This window comes from Balaenoptera ricei, chromosome 2, assembly GCF_028023285.1.
Source record: "Balaenoptera ricei isolate mBalRic1 chromosome 2, mBalRic1.hap2, whole genome shotgun sequence".
Classification (NCBI taxonomy): domain Eukaryota; kingdom Metazoa; phylum Chordata; class Mammalia; order Artiodactyla; family Balaenopteridae; genus Balaenoptera; species Balaenoptera ricei.
The window spans coordinates 30100315-30116293 of NC_082640.1; the positions used below are offsets into that span (position 1 = coordinate 30100315).

The 15979-nt window shown below is 46.7% G+C and overlaps 1 protein-coding gene across 6 annotated transcripts in view; it reads left to right on the forward strand.

Moving 5' to 3' along the window:
• The window catches only part of DIP2C (disco interacting protein 2 homolog C), a 369992-nt gene that overhangs the window by 346915 nt on the left and 7098 nt on the right, over window positions 1-15979 (forward strand). For 4 of the 6 annotated variants that reach the window (XM_059912245.1, XM_059912246.1, XM_059912248.1 and 1 more), the window contains 5 exons: window positions 2574-2603; window positions 3987-4048; window positions 12333-12390; window positions 13821-13895; window positions 15718-15892. In XM_059912245.1, the coding sequence (XP_059768228.1) occupies window positions 2574-2603; window positions 3987-4048; window positions 12333-12390; window positions 13821-13895; window positions 15718-15892 (400 nt within the window). The remainder of the gene's footprint in view (window positions 1-2573; window positions 2604-3986; window positions 4049-12332; window positions 12391-13820; window positions 13896-15717; window positions 15893-15979) is intronic. The other 2 variants (XM_059912247.1, XM_059912251.1) reach the window with 1 other exon arrangement.

Consider the following 15979-nt stretch of genomic DNA (forward strand, 5'->3'; position numbering starts at 1 on the left):
CACATCAATAATCTAATAAATATAAATCCTCTACCGCTTCATTTAAGATGCAGAGATCATGAGGTTGGATTTTTAAAAAGCAAGACCCAATTATATATAGCCTAAAACAAACATGGTTTAAAAATAAAGACACAAATAGATGAAAGGTATAAGCATGGAAAAGTTGCACCATACTAGTGCTTATCAAAAGAAAGCTGAAATCTCAGTTAAAATAGTGAAAAGATCATTATTAATACACAGATCTGCTAGGAGGACCAAAGAATGTGGCTTGGGGTCATGCAGGCAGAAACACTGCTTAAAGTTCAGGGAGGAAGAGCCCACTGATGAACCACTTTGCTGTGCCCATACCCTGCTGGAATCCAGTCCTGCAGAGCTGCCTTCTGTGCCCCAGTTATGGGAAACTCCCTCAACTCCTCAAACACCAGCACAGTAGATATGCCCAATGTCAGTACTCTGGAACTGTGCCTTTATATCACGTTTCTACTTAGAATTTGCTACTTAGGCTTAAGGAGTTATGTGCTAATACTAGATTGTACTAACGCTATAGTATGTGAGTTGCTGAATAGAAAAGTACCACTCAGCCGAGGTGTTCAGATAAGTACTGTGTTGAATTGGCTGTGCTGTGTTTGGGATGTGAGTCTGTATATCTACAGCTGAGATTTAAATATAACTCATTTGTTCAATAAGTGCTTAATACCTAACTGATATGCTTTTATGACAATAAGAAAAAATGATTTTTTACTGTATGTCCATATGTAACTTTTTATTATACAACTGAACATTAAAGTTAATCCTCTTTTCTGATTAATATAACTTGCAATTTCAAACATGTTTCGTCTTCATTTCTGATAAACTTTGGTTGGAATAGATAGCTTTGCTTTCCTGCTGGTCCCTTCTGGAAGTATTCCGTTATCTTTAAATACTTGGGAGCATACTCCTTAGTTAAAGGAACTCCAGCTTGCATTCTTTGGCAAAGTGAAGATTTTGTTAAATATACACTCCCTACTATTTATCTTGAAATCTCAGAGTTTTTTACCTTAGGGTTTTTGAAACTTGGAAACACCTGTACATTAACTCTTTGTTCAGTCTCCCTCATTAGTCAGTATACCAATTTTGCTCCAGATGTTATCTCCTCCACACATTTACAAGATAGGCAACTCGTTCCCAGTCATGTGTATTATTTTTCTGAGATACTACTTTGAGTCATTATTTTTAAAAATTGTGAATTAGAATAATTTAGAGAGAGAACATGGACTTAGTTTTGTTCCAATTAATGTTTGGGATTCAAAGAATCATGAGAGAAATTATTTAAATTATTTCATTCAGCTTGAAGAGACCCAGTGAAAGTCGTGTGTGCCTTCCAGGTGCACACACCTTTCCTGGCCCTGTTCTCTTTCCTTGAGTCCTGCCTCAGTTTTACAAACATAGAGATGCTGAGAGAAAGCAGTAGCCATGGTTACCACAGTGAAGGAAGTCTCAGAGAGAAGGATGGAATCATAATTTTTAAATCTGGAACCATTGCTTTTTTTTTTTTTTTTTTTAATAGACTTACCTCCAAGTTGAGTGATGATAGTTTTTCAGTCTGGCCTTCTTTATTCACAAATTGCAGCCTCAGGAAACCGAGTGAAGAGCTCCTTCTTTGTTGCTGCTGCTGTTGTCTCTGGAGCCCACCTAGTGATTGTGATGACGGGGTCAGGACCACACCCAAGGGAGAACTCGGCCCTGTTCTAGTTTTCTAGGAGTGTTTGGGAAAGACACCAGGTCAGCCAGGGAACACACAACATCAGAGTAGTTTGCCCACGTTGCTTTCTGGAGTCTTTCCCCCATGGGTATAGATGCTTTAACAGGGGCAGAGGTGGGCACCAAAACCGTGGCAGACAAGAGGGAAATGGAGGCAGCGTCTCTGAGGACAGAGCTGAGGGTGAATCAGGGTGCTCACTGGGGGATCCCTCCCCGCACCGCTGAGCTAGACCACCTAGGAGCCCAAGGTTTGATTCATGCTTCACTCGTACTCTGACCTCTTTTCTTGTCCTAATCTTGTAGGTGAGTAGGGCTAGACACCCTGATTTTAGATCCACAAACTTCCAGGCTCCCCTTCATTGTTGTAGTAAGAAACTTGAAACTATTTCAACAAGGAACACTTGACAAGTTTGGCCAATAAAATTCATACTCCCCACTTTCTCAGAAAAGAAAAGAAACTAGAGAAAGGTACCATAAAATCAAAACCCACTGACCATGCATATTAAAAGCAATTACTCAGGTCCACCTGCCCGTGGCTAGTCATCTGTTATTCTCCTCTGTTGCTCTGTGGATATGTGGACATCTTTTTAGATTTTTTTTAACCTTTAATGGTACAGTGATTGATTTTAACGACTTCCATATTTGACATTGTTTTTGATCTTCTTTTTACTTTGTTCCCTGCTTTTTGCATTTTCCTCCCCACCCCTCTCTCTTCTTCATCCCACTTTTATTGTTGGGTTGTTTGTTTATGTGTCTGTGTGTGTCCTGGATTTTCGGTGTCTGTTGGTCTGGTGTCCTCACCTCTCCTCTGCTCCCACCTCCTGCTGCTGTAGCCCCACCGGCTGTGGAAGCTGGCCGAGAAGGTAGGGATTTCCCGCTCATCCACACCAGTGCCTGCTAACCACCGCCGTCTCGTCAGCTCCCAGCAGCGGGCAGACTAGGAGTTGAGTGCAGAGATGGGCTGGGCTTCTAGACCCGTGGTCAAGGAGGGCTGACGGCCAGCGTGGTGTCACTTCTCAGATCTTGTCAGATGTCTCGCGTTTGTGACAAACGCTGTGCCTCCGTTTATACCATCAGTTTGGGGTCATCTCCGTTTTATTTCATTTTCCATTTCTAGTGACCTGTTTTCTGATTTGTTTGTTTTTAATTGGCCTCTTATGGTTATGCGCTTTGCATTACTCAGACCACAAACCGCTCCTCCACTCAGCGCTGGTCTGTAGCACGGCTCCGCCAAGCTGTCACAGATCAGCGAGGGCGCCGTGGCCACACGGCAGTGCAGCTCCTCCTCCAGGCTGATTGCATGTGCTTTCTCTGTGGGGAGGATTATCGGGGGGTCCAGATGGTACAACAAAGGTGTCTTTATTTTTATCTTTTTCTTATATTTAAACGTGCCTTTGGTATAAGATTAAGATTCTCTCGTGAAGAATTTTAGTGTAGTTCTTCAAATAAATTCTGAGAGGCTCCCTTATTTTTTGGCAGATTTTTCTTAGGTTCTGTCTTTTTCTACCCAAGGTATTGCATTACTTTCCCAAGAAATGTACATAGAATTTTGGTTTGTGATGTAGCTTTAATGCCATTGCTCTTACATGAGCAGAGATCACTGTTCAGAAGTCAACTCAGCATATATTTTGAAGAGATTTAAGATGCCAGGATAAGGTTTCTGGACCCTGTGTTAAATAAAGAGTTCAGAACACAGGGTGCTGCCCAGATGGCCAGTGGTAAACCCACAACCTCCCTGACTTATGTCTTGGGCAAAAATGGCCTCCCGCATTGGAGGAAAACCAAGGCACAAGTAGAACTAGAAGGAACAAGGTCATTATCTTTTATCTCTTCTTCCTTAATCTGTCAGCTCATGTCACGTGTTCTGCTTCAGTATCTTGAGCTCTACAAATACACCTTTTGGGATGCATGTGGTGAAAACCTCTCAGCACATGATGCTTCACGTCCTCGGCGACCTGCTTTTGCCAAATGCTGCCTCTGTAGTTTCTGCCTTCTTTTATTTGGCAAAATGCCCCTTTTCTTCCTAATTTTCATAAATGTGATTGACAGTCAAGCTGTGTGAAAGTCCAGTATTATCTTAATAAGATGTTCCTTTCGGAGTTGGGTTATCAGTTGAGAGGTGTGGTTTTAGTGCTTTTGGGTTTTGTTCAGACTTTGCCAGAGAAATGCTCCCTAGCCAGTAGGAAGCACAGACCCAGCTCCTCCAAGGCAAACTCGTGTTAACCTCACTGTGTCCTTGCTTGCAGGGGACCTCGGGGCCCGATCCGACCACCGTCTACGTGGACATGAGAGCTCTGAGACACGACAGGTATTGTGATTTTGCCTTCTCGGTGCCTGGCGTGCAGTGTTCCTTCTAGAAGGAGAAGGAGTGAGGAGTGCAGAGTCATCTGCTCCAAACAAGGTGGTTCATTGAGCGAGCTTTCACAACTCTCCACATTTACTGCGTGAGGTACCCAGTGGAGCAATCAAATTCTTGTTTTCAGACACAAATGACAACGGTTGGCCCAGAGCCGTTGCAACCAGAGTTGCTTTTTCTCACAGTCTGCCCAGAAGACTTGGTCCTTTACTTGAACACTCTAGTCAGGCACCATTCTGCACCTGATAAAATACCAACACTCTGCCCACATTTCTTTACATGAATTGAGAATTTGTGTCAAGGCATTTCCATGAAAAACTAAAATATAAGTCAGGTGACCTTTCTGTGCAGCTTCCTAAGCAGCCTTGAGCAAGAACGAAAGGGGGTGTTGCTGGTGAGTGCTTGTGAGTTCACCTCGAGGGAGGGAAGGTGGAGACAAGATGAGGAATCTTTAGCAGAACTTCTGCTCCCAAAGGGGTCCCTCCTGACGTGCCTGAGGGGGAAGAGAGAATTCTATCATTTTCCTGTAGACTTCCCCATTGATTAGGTCATTTCTTTGGGGTAGTTGTGGAGATGCCCATTCATTGATGTTTCTATGACGTGTTAATAGTAAGCGTGAACTCTAGTAGAAGGTGTCCTTTTGTAAATTACTAGAGGTGCTTGTGGACGTGTTGTGAGGGCCAGATACTGTGCTGCTATCTGCATGTCCTCACGTGGTGCCTACTGACGTGTGCATTGTGCTCACAATACCTGGGAGAGCAGAGTGGAGGTTGTGGGTGGGAAACCAGGAGCCCCCAGCCTGGCCTGGCTGAGCGTGTTCTTCCATGATACTGAGTCCCGTGTGTGAGTGAGTGTGTAGGGGGCAGAGCTGCAGGGGCTGAGAAGGGGCCGGGTGTGCCATGCAGGCTCAGGTATCCTGGGGAATACCAACCCCCACTCACACCAGGGGTTCCCAGACGGGTGCTTGTGCCCCCAGCGGACGAGTTGCCATGTTGCCATGTCTGATTAGCATAATCTGGGGAGTGGTACTGCTGGCATGTGGGGGGGCGGAGGCCAGGGATGCAGCTAAACATCCTACAGTGCACAGGACAGACTCCTGCTGCACAGCAAATGACCAGAATGGCAGCAGTGCCGAGACTAAGAAACGCTGCATTCACCTTAACACATCACACTTAGAGGTGCTTCCCGGCCCCTGTAGCCCTCATTTTAGACCCTGCTATGCACAGGGAATCACAGGATACAGCCCATCTGGTGGCAGAGAGAACCACTGGCCCACCAAGAGCATGCCGGCCCACTAGAGCAGAGCTCCATCCAGAACATTTTCAAAATGCAGACACTTAGCTCTGAAGAGATTAAGTAAGTGTGTTTCAGGGGCATAAATTTCCAAATACAACTTCTGGGCTTTAAAAAGAAATCTACTTTACTCCCTATAAAAATTATTTGAAAAAAACTTTATAACTTCAAAAGGTGAACAACACCTTGTCAAAGAATCGCCGTTTGAGTAATATTTATGCAGTTCTGTCTGTGACCTGACCCTCAAAACACATGAAGATCTAATTTATAAGACCATTTAGATTAAAACTGCTGATCTTTGGGGCCTAAGAGAGTAGGTTACAGTCTCAAACGGACTTATTCACAAGAATAGTAATCAGGAAAGGACAGTTGGTCCCATTGTGTGTTACAAATCTCCTGGAGTACCAGGGATGGTTGGGAGTGGGGTTCAAGGAGTTTTCTTTCCTGGAAAAGGAAAGAAATCTAGAAACTCCTTTCTAGCAGCTTTGTGACCTACCTTCTTAACTATCTTCAGTGTGGCAAATCTTCCTATTGAGAAGAGTTGTGATTTAGGAAAAGTGAAATTGGAACCCGTACAATGTATCATGGTAAAGTAATAAAAGTCCAGTATCAGATGGATTTCACTGTTCTAGAAAGAGCCAGGAGACCTGAGTCATAGTAGGAGTTTCTTTTCCTAATCTTTTGACCTTGGGAAGTCTGTATTCTTTTAAGTGACCCTTTTGTCCTAATCTGTAAAATAATCTCTTATACATACATTTCCTGACTTGGTCATTCAAAACAGAAGTAAAAGTGCTTTGTGAACTGGAAATTGCTGTGCGGTCATACGTTAGTGACACTGTCAGGAATGTCATTGACCTTCACAATTCAGGCTAACATTGCTCAGTGTCAGAGCGATCCCACACCCGCCCTGTCCAGGCCTCATGAGAAAGCCTCAGAGTCGTACCCGCCTCTGTCCCTGTAGCGCTCTCCAGGCTCGCATTTCACATTCTCAGCTCTGTCCTGCGTCAGAGGACAGGCATGTCTGGGAGCTGAGGGGCTGTCAGACACCAGAAACACGTGCATGGGACTTGTCCCTTCCTCGTCTTCATCAGGGTTTGACTTAAGAAACCAAAGCAAAGTCCTGCCCTTGAAGGGGGTTTTCTGCTGGTTTCTGTCCCTGGAGGCACCCTCTCGCAGTCACAGCAGGGGGCCTTGCTCCCCGGGCTGGCTTGGTGCTGCCACATCCAGCTCCTCCAGGCTGAGGTCCTGCTGCACGCCCGGGCTCATCGCCGCTCTCTCCTGCTGGGCCCCTTCTTCTGAAGGGGGCAGAAACCCAAATAGGTGTCTTACGTTAAGGAGTAATTACCGTGTCCCTTCCTGGAAGGCACTGTCCTCCCCCTGCTGCCCAGGGACATGGGCGACTCGGCCCAGGGCCACCCCGGATGCAGGAACGCCATGCACACTTCGTCCTGGCTGCTCAGTGCACGCCGCTGGGCCCTGTCAGCTCCTCTTCCTGTGTGTCTGGGCTGGCCGCTGGGCAGTCCGGCACCCCCCGTCCTCTTGACCTGCTCTGTCAGGACGTGCCCACGCTGGGCTCTTGTCCGTGGTTCTGAAGTGACCGGCTCCTGACAGCAGCTGTGGCGCTGCCAGCCCTCCTGTGGGGAAGGTGCTGTGGTTTCCTGATTGTGGCGCATCTCCAGAGCCACTGGGTTACGGTGTGTGGGCAGGCGCAGTCCCGGGGGGGAGAGAGCCTCCCCTCCCCGTGGTGCCAGCCTGGGAAGGTCTCCTCCTGAGTTTCCTGTATTTCTGTGAGTCACTCGCCCTCCCGTGTGTGCTGCCTGTGTGTGTGTAGCTCCCAGCTCTTTCAAAAGACACATCTCTGTCTCCTCCTGTAAGGGGTGGTTTTCTCTTTGCTCTGTGGATATTTTCAAGTGGAGGAACGGCCACCCGTGTGGCATTTGCTGGCAGGACAGGACCACCCCTGAGTGATTGCAGTGCCCCCTTCCTGCTTGCCTGTGAATCGCTGACAGAGAGCACCGTTTCATACTGACCAGAGAAGAAATTCTTTGTTCTGTCCTTACGTTTGCCCTCCATGCTTGCCCAGGTCCCTGCCACCACTCAGCAGCCCAGCCAGGAGGCCGCAAGGAAGTTCTTAGCGGTAGGGTTTCCCACATTTCAGGTGAGATCCTCAGCTGAGATCCCATTTGCCTGCCTTCCTCAGAGGATTCGGCTCAGCAGGGAGGGTCAGGAGACAAGATAAACTCCTAAACTCCGAGAGCAGGGGAGGCCTGCTGGCCAGAGAGGCAGAGGCCGGCCAGTGTGCGTGGCCAGCAGTCCCACTGCTGAAGGAGGACCGGGCCATGGACTCACTCCCCATGTTGGCGGGAACCTTGGGGTCTGAGAGGAGGAGAAGCACAACGTCCGGGCTCGAGTCGCAGGCCAGGGCACTTGCTCCCACTCTTGGCTCAGGTGGCCTGGTTCCACTCATGACACCAGGTGCCCCGCTCAGAAGTCATCCCTGTCATAGTGACACAGCCAGAGCTACCTGAGTGGTGGCTGTGAGTGGACAAACAGCAGAGCGTAGCTTATCCAGAACAACCCTCATTTTTGGCAAAGGTTTTGCTCCCTTCCCTGGCCTGATGGTCTGGCCTTTGTAGGACACCCAGCCTACTCTCTGGCCAGCTGCCCCGCCCATAGCAGCAGCCAGACTACGTGGGCTGAGCCAGCCGTTACCTCGGCCCCTTTCTCTTTCATTCTTTCCCTCTTTCCTCACCCCTGCTTCTGCCCACTCATAATCTTCCCAGCCAATTTGGCCTCTTTCTTTATTGCTTTCTCCATCTGTAGCCAGTTGCCAATATCCAGACTCCACAGTTGGCCAGCCAGCACTTGGACACACAGGCTTCTTCACTTAACCTAACTACTCAAATTGGCCTAATTTAGTTCAGTGTAACAGGCGCAGCCTCCTGACCCAGCAGGCTGTAAAAAGTTATCATTCCCAGCATTGATATTTCCTGCAAGCATCGCATCTGTCTGAAAGCTGCTACAGGTGAAGTTCCATAGATTCTTAGTGCTCTAATGGTAATTTTTAATTATAACCCACCCTAAATTAGCATAATGCTACCTGGGTCCTAGAAGAGTTTTAGTCCCTTTTAATTCTGTCTTAATGCAGCCAGTAGTTTATTTTTGAAGGATGGCATCATTAAGCCTATTGGCATACAGGCAGACCTCAGAGATTCTGTGGGTTTGATTCTAGACCACCACAGTAAAGGGAATATCACAATAAAGCAAGTCGCACGAATTTTTTGGTTTCCCAATGCATATAAAAGTTATGTTTACACTGTACTGTAGTCAATTAAGTGTGCAATAGCATTATGTCTGAAAAAACAAAGTGCACATACCTTAATTTTAAAATATTTTGTTGCTAAAAAATGCTCACCGTCGTCTGAGCCTTCAGTGGGTTATAATCTTTTTGCTGGTGGAGGATCTCCCCTCAGTGTGGCTGGCTGCTGACTGAACAGGGTGGTCCTTACTGAAGGTTGGGGCAGCTGTGGCAGTTTCTTAAAATAGGACAGCCATGAAGTTCGCCACATGAACTGACTCTTCAGGAACGATTTCTCTGTAACACGCAATGCCGATGACAGCATTTTACCCACAGCGGAACTTCTTTCAAAATTTGGATCAATCTTCTCCAACCCTGCCCCTGTTTTATCTACTAAGTTTATGCCATATTCTAAGTCCTTTGTTGTCATTCCAACAATCTTCACAGAATCTTCACCAGGGTAGATTCCATCTCAAGAAACCACTTTCTTTGCTCATCCATAAAGTAACTCTTCATCTGTCCAAGTTTTCTCATGAGATTGCAGAAATTCAGTCACATCTCAGGCTCCACTTCTAATTCTAGTTCTTTTGCTGTTTCTACCACATCTGGAGTTACTTCTTCCGCTGAAGTCTTGAACCCCCTCAAAGCCATCCAGGAGGGTTGAAATCAACTTCTTCTGAACGCCTGTTAATGTTGATATTTTGGCCTCTTCCCATGAATCATGAATATTCTTAATGGCATCTAGAATAGTAAATCCTTTCCAGAAGGTTTTCAATTACCTGTACCCAGATCCATCAGGGAAATCACTATCTATGGCAGCTATATAGCCTTATAAAATGTATTTCTTAAATAATAAGAATTAAAAGTCAAAATTACTACGTGATCCAGGGACTGTAGAATGGATATCGTGTTAGCAGACATGAAAACAACCTGTATGTCATTGTTCATTTCCATCAGAGCCCTTGGGTGACCAGGTGCATTGTCAATGAGCAGTAGTGTTTTTTTGAAAGGAGTTTCTTTTCCTGAGCACATCTCAACAGTGGGCTTAAAATATTCAGTAAACCATGTTGTAACCAGATGTGCTGTCATCCAGGCTTTGTTGTTCCATTTACAGAGCACAGGCAGGGTAGATTTAGCATAATTCTTACAGGCCTTAGGATTTTCAGAATGGTAGATGACCATTGGCTCAACTTCAAGTCACCAGGTGTTGTAGCCCCTAACAAGAGTCATCCTGTCCTTTGAAGCTTGGAAGCCAGGCATTGGCCTCTCCTCTCTTGCTATGAAAGTCCTAGATGGCATCTTCTTCCAATAGAAGGCTGTTTAATCTACATTGAAAATCTTTTGTTCGGTGGAGCCACCTTCATGAATGATCTTAGCTAGATCTTCTGGATAACTTGCTGCAGCTTCTTCATCAGCACTTGCTGCTTCACCTTTACTTTTATGTAATGGAAAAGGCTTCTTTCCTTAAACCTCATGAACCAACCTCTGCTAGCTTCTAAATTTCTTCTGCAGCTTCCTCACCTCTCTTAGCCTTCATAGAGTTCGAGAGAGTTAGGGCCTTGCTTTGGGTTAGGCTTTGGCTTAAAGAAATGTTGTGGCTATTTTGATCTTCTATCCAGACCACTAAAACTTTCTCCATATCAGCAATAAGGCTGTTTCATATGTTCACTTTTAATTTCTTTCAATAACTTTTCCTTGGCATATACAACTTGGCTAACTATCTGGTGGTGCAAGAGGCCTAGCTTTCAGCCCATCTTAGCTTTTGACCTGCCTTCCTCACCAAGCTTAATCATTTCTACCGTTTCATTTAAAGTGAGAAATGCGTGACTTTTCCTTGAGAAGAATGTCACTTGAACACTAAGGCCATTGTAGGGTTATTAATTGGCCTAATTTCAGTATCGTTGTGTCTCAGGGAATGAGGGGGAGAAAGACGGGGAATGGCCAGTCAGTGGGGCAGTAAGAACACACAGCATTTATTAAGTTCACCATCTTATAAGGGCAAATTCGTGGCACCCCAAAACAATTACAATAGTAACATCGAAGATCACAGATCACCATAATAAATGCCATAGTAATAATGAAAAAGTTTGAAATATTACAAGAATTACTACCATAATGTGACAGAGACATGAAGTGAGCAAATGCTGTTGGAAAAATGGCACTGATAGACTTGCTTGATGCAGGGTTGCCACAAACCTTCAATTTGTAAAAAAAAAAAAAAAAAGAACACAGTATCTGTGAAGTGCAGTAAAGCAAACAAAGTGCAATAAAAGGAGGTGTGCCCATATTCTGGAAGGCTTAAGTAGTGTAAGATCTAGGTGGTTTTTCTTTGATAGCCCTAATCTCTTGCTGTCAGCATCAGGGTCTTCTTAGAGACAAATATCGAAGCATGTGATGGGTATCAAATGATCCAGAATTGCTTCAGTGACTTCTTCCACTCATTACATCGTTGCTGCAGCTACTCAGGTACCTCCAGCCCTCCCAGGGTCTCCTCTGCTACTTTTGTCTGCAGCAACACGAGACACCACACCAAAGGCTCGCTGGAAGGCAGGGCATCCTTTGCCTGAAAGTAAGAGCTTTTCAGCTACTTTTCAGAGGCCTGCAGCCCCAGGATGCCTGCCGGCACGGGAGCCCTACCCACACCCCTCTCTGTCGGGACCTTGTCTGTCTGCCCTCCTCCTGCTCATGTTGTCATCCGCGCCCTGGACCCTCACTCTGGGCGACCGGAGCAGAGCCTGCGAAGGAACCCCACCAAGCTGTGACTCTCAGGGTCCTTCCTTCGTTGCCCATCCCCCTTCAGCAACGCTTATCAGTTATGGGGGCAGATCTGTGCTGATACAAAGAATGGGTCACGCTGGTGAATTTGACAGTCCCGCGCTCCCTGGCCCCATCCTCCTGCTGACGCCCTCCGTGTTCTGCAGTCAAGCATCCCAGCAGGTTCCCCTTCACTCCGTTTTCCTTAAATAAAAGTTGCCTGTAGATGAATGATCAGCATCACAGTCTCAAAGTAACATGGAGAGATGTAAAACCAGTCATAGAATAGTTAAAATAACGCAGCTGGGAAGGACTTAGCGAGCTCAGGTTGTGACTGGCACCAAGGTCCTCCACAGTTTAAGATTAAATCACCAGTGAATAGTTTTTAAATGGAAAAGAGCTTCTTTTCTAAAAGGAGCTTTTGCTGTCTGAACTGGCCGGTCCTCTCTAGTGTGCCTGTTTGAGGAGGTGGGTTCTGTGCTGCTGTGTCTGAGGCCCTGCCTGTGGTCTGCAGGGGCAGGGCCGTGAGTGTTTCAGGACCAGGCATCGCTGTTACAGGGGTGGCAGCTCTTTGAGGAATGCAGTTTAATCCTTATTCTTTCCCTTTTCTGCAAGCACTGGTTACTTTAAATGCAGAATCGTTCCCATTTTTCAGGTTGGTAGGTGGGACTGCATCTCCATTCTCCGTGGCCTGTGTGGTGGCCCTCGCTGTTTCCTCTCTACTATCGACTGCTTTTTCTTTGACTTCTAGACTATCTTTGCGTTGGGTAATGCTCATCAGCAGAGTTAACGTTCCCCATCAAACTGCCAGGCATTGACCAAGTGCTGGATGTGGAGGAAGGAAACCACTGGTACAGAAAACACAGTAACACCTTCTGTTTCTCTTTGTAGAGTCCGTTTAGTAGAAAGAGGATCTCCTCATAGTTTGCCCCTAATGGAATCAGGAAAAGTAAGTATTGAAGGAAGGCGTATGCATGTCCATATAAACACGAGTCTCAGTTTATGGGCTTTGAAAATTCAAGAAATAGATGGTAGATTTTTTTTTTTCAAAAATGTTTTCTTGAATGTAGTATATCAGGACTGGTTTTGGCCATGAGCACAGAAACTCAAAATGACAATGTTTTAAATGAGTTAGGGTTTTTTCTCATGTAGAAGAAACCACCAGGGACCGTGGCATCTTATGTCTTGGCCTCCCCTCCCAAGGGTGCCTCAGGGTCTAGAGCGGCTTTTCCAGCTCCAGCCTTCCTTTTGCACATTCCAGCCAGAGGAGGAGAAGCAGAAAAAGGAGGAGGCAGAAGGTGCAGACTGTGAGGACAGCTCCTCAGCCGCCTCACTCACACTTAAGTGTCACTGGGCACTGTCACCCACAGCTGAAAGGCAGGTTGGCAGCACTACATTGGTTTTGAATGTCTGCGGGCCTGGCTAACAATCAGGGCTTGTTTACTGTGGAGCTGGACAACGAATGGTTATCAGGGGACAGCTAGTCGTTCCTGCAACGGTGGTTATCTTGTTTATAGAACTAAATGCAAGAAACGTATTCAAACCTAATTGAAGACTTTTTTTTTTTTCTTTTTTGGCCCCAATCGTCAGATCTCTTCTCCATTTAACATAATTCTAAAAGCATATTGTTTTTGGACCTTTTACAGTCTGTGTCTACATGACTGCCCATTAGAATTCTTGGTACTAAGTTGGCTCTAAGGTGGGACACAGCGCTACCCACCCACCCAAGTCGGTCTGGCGGGCCGTTCGTCAGACGTGTTCCAGGAGCGTTCACCACAGCTGTGTTACCTTATCTTAACTGCACAGTGTTAATTAGCTGAACTGAGACGGGTTCTGTTCTAAATTTCCAGAATCAGCTTTTGCTTCATTACGTGGTTTCAGTGGAATGTGGAGCATTTCTGAGCTAAACGTCCATTAAGAAGGAGGTGCTTCATATCAACATTGTACTAGAAGATGTTTACCAGCAGGAAAAGTGGGCAGTGTGGTGGAGGAGAGGGGCAGAGCCGCAGGCGCAGTGTCCTCGTGGCTCGGCAGACGCATGGGTGGTGACGGCCGTCTCTTCTGGACACCACAAAGCAGCTCCACTAAATCCTATTTTGCAAGCATTGAGCCTGTTAAATTATATCATTTATCGTGTTTTTGTTCAAATTCTTAATTTTAGGATCACTTTAACACAGGCTCTGTCACTGTAATAATTACAATGGAATGTAATTGTTTTGCTGTAATTATATAATGCTGTATATAATTTTGATTTAAAGCCATTCACTTTCTAAACCATTTTAATCAGGAAAATAGGCACATGGCATGAAAGCAAGGTCAAGGTTGATTGTGCAGTATCTACCTGTCTGTCCGCTGATGAGACTCTTCTTTCCAACATAGATACTTCCAGGGGTTCGGATCATAATTGCCAATCCAGAAACAAAAGGACCGTTGGGAGACTCACACCTGGGTGAGGTGAGTTCTGGGGACTCACACCTGGGTGAGGTGAGGTACAGGGTGTCCATGAAAGTTCAGGATTACAAAGTAGGATTTCCTTAAGGGAGTATCACAGATTCTCTTCAAAAAATTTAGAAAAGAGGAAACTTCATGTGAGCAGACTGAGTTTCCTTGTTTCCCAGCCCTTGGTTTGTCTTCCACGTGCCTGCTGCCTTCACAGCAGGGAAGTCCTTTATCAGGAACACGATGGGGAACGTGCAGAGGGAATCTTGCCAACCCCAGAATCATAACAGTACCAACAACTGTGGCAGGCAGGCTGGGTACACGACAGGTGTTTATCTGGGTCAGAAAGTCACTTCCGCTCCCTTGTGTTGACGATGAACCTGGCCAGTGACTCCGCGCCCGGCCCCTCATCCTGCGCGCTGCTGGCTGCGTGTGGCTGCAGGAGACCCTTGCTGGGCTGTCATCCCCACAGCTTGCCCTGCTCGGCCGGCCAGGCGTGCCCGCCTCTGCCTTACAGTGTCCTTCTCTCTCCCTGATGGACTTGTTTCTTCTGACATGTCTGCCTCCCCTCCCCACCCCCCCGTTTTCCTCTCCAAGGCCAAGCCCACAGTGACCCTGTCCTGCCCTCAAGGACCCTCTTGCAGGTGCCGCCCACTATTCGGTCAGCTTCCCCCCTTCCTCTGACCCGTTCTGGCCACACAGAAAAGGCTGCCACAGCTGGCACATGACCAGCACACCAGCCCCGCCACTCTCCTGGAGTGGTGCCCTGGGCACACGTGTGCACCTCGTAAAGGGGTGAATAGTGATGAGGCGTGAGTCCTCACCACTGCTCACTGCCAAAACCCTTTTTCTTCTTGGGCAGTTTTTTGGCCCCTCACTCATCTGTCTCTATGTGAAGATCAGAACTAGTCTGTGAGCTGCACTATATTTTAGGAATTTCCTTTAAATATATGTCTAGGAATGAAATTGGGATGTAGCACCCGCCATCTCGGGCACCTGGAGATGCTCCCGGCGGCTGCTGTCCTCACAGCGGGCGGCCTTGCTTGGAGCTGAGCGGGCGCGCTGGGCAGAGGGGCAGGGACCACTGCACCCTGATGTTCTGCTGGGAACGTGTCTTAACAGAGATGGTTTTCCTTCCCCTCGCTCTACGGGGTGCCCTCCATCTCTGGTCTGCTTCCTCGTTGCTCAGCAGGCGTGACTGAGGGCCGCTGGCTAGACCCCAGCTCCTCCGGGCCTCATCTGTGTGGACTTGATGGGCTCCTCTGCCTTGTCCCTGGCTCTGCTCAGCCCACGTGGTCGGCACCGTGTCAGCAGGTCTTTCTTTCCCATTTCCATGGTCAGGCACTTTTGTCCCCCATTTTTTGATGTTACAGTGCCTTTCCCTTCTAGAGTTTGTTTTGTGTTGTGTTGTTTTATTACAATATAATATTCCTAGAAGTATGCAAAGCAAGTGAAAGGGAAAGTAAATCGCAAAGCTTTTTAACATTTTTCCAGCTTGCTTTTTAGGAACAATCAGTACATTTGAATAAATACAAGGAAACTCATACAACCTCGTTCATTTGATGTTTATTTCAAAAGCCCTCAATCCATCTGCTTTAATAGAATTCTCAACAGATGATGGCTTGGTTGTTCGCTCAGCCATGAGCTTGCTGTCATGCCTTCGTTTCAGTAAACTTTGTGGCATCTGTGTCTCCCCAGAAACTGGAATCATCTTGTTTTTGCAGGGCAAGGACAGTTTCAATAGCACTGAATATAATCTATTGAATTGTAAAAGTAGCTTCTGCCCTGGAGATCATCTCAAGTTAACTTATCCAGTTATATTTTGCTTCCTTACCAGATCTGGGTTCACAGTGCCCACAATGCCAGTGGTTATTTCACTATTTACGGAGATGAATCCCTCCAGTCAGATCACTTCAACTCAAGATTAAGTTTTGGTGACACACAGACAGTCTGGGCACGAACAGGCTATTTGGGGTTCCTGCGGAGAACTGAACTCACTGATGCAAATGGAGGTGAGAGTCCCGACAGGCGGCACGAAGGTCCTCAGACCCCGGAAACCTGTCTGGGGTCTGGGATCCCAATCCCGGGAGAATGTGCGT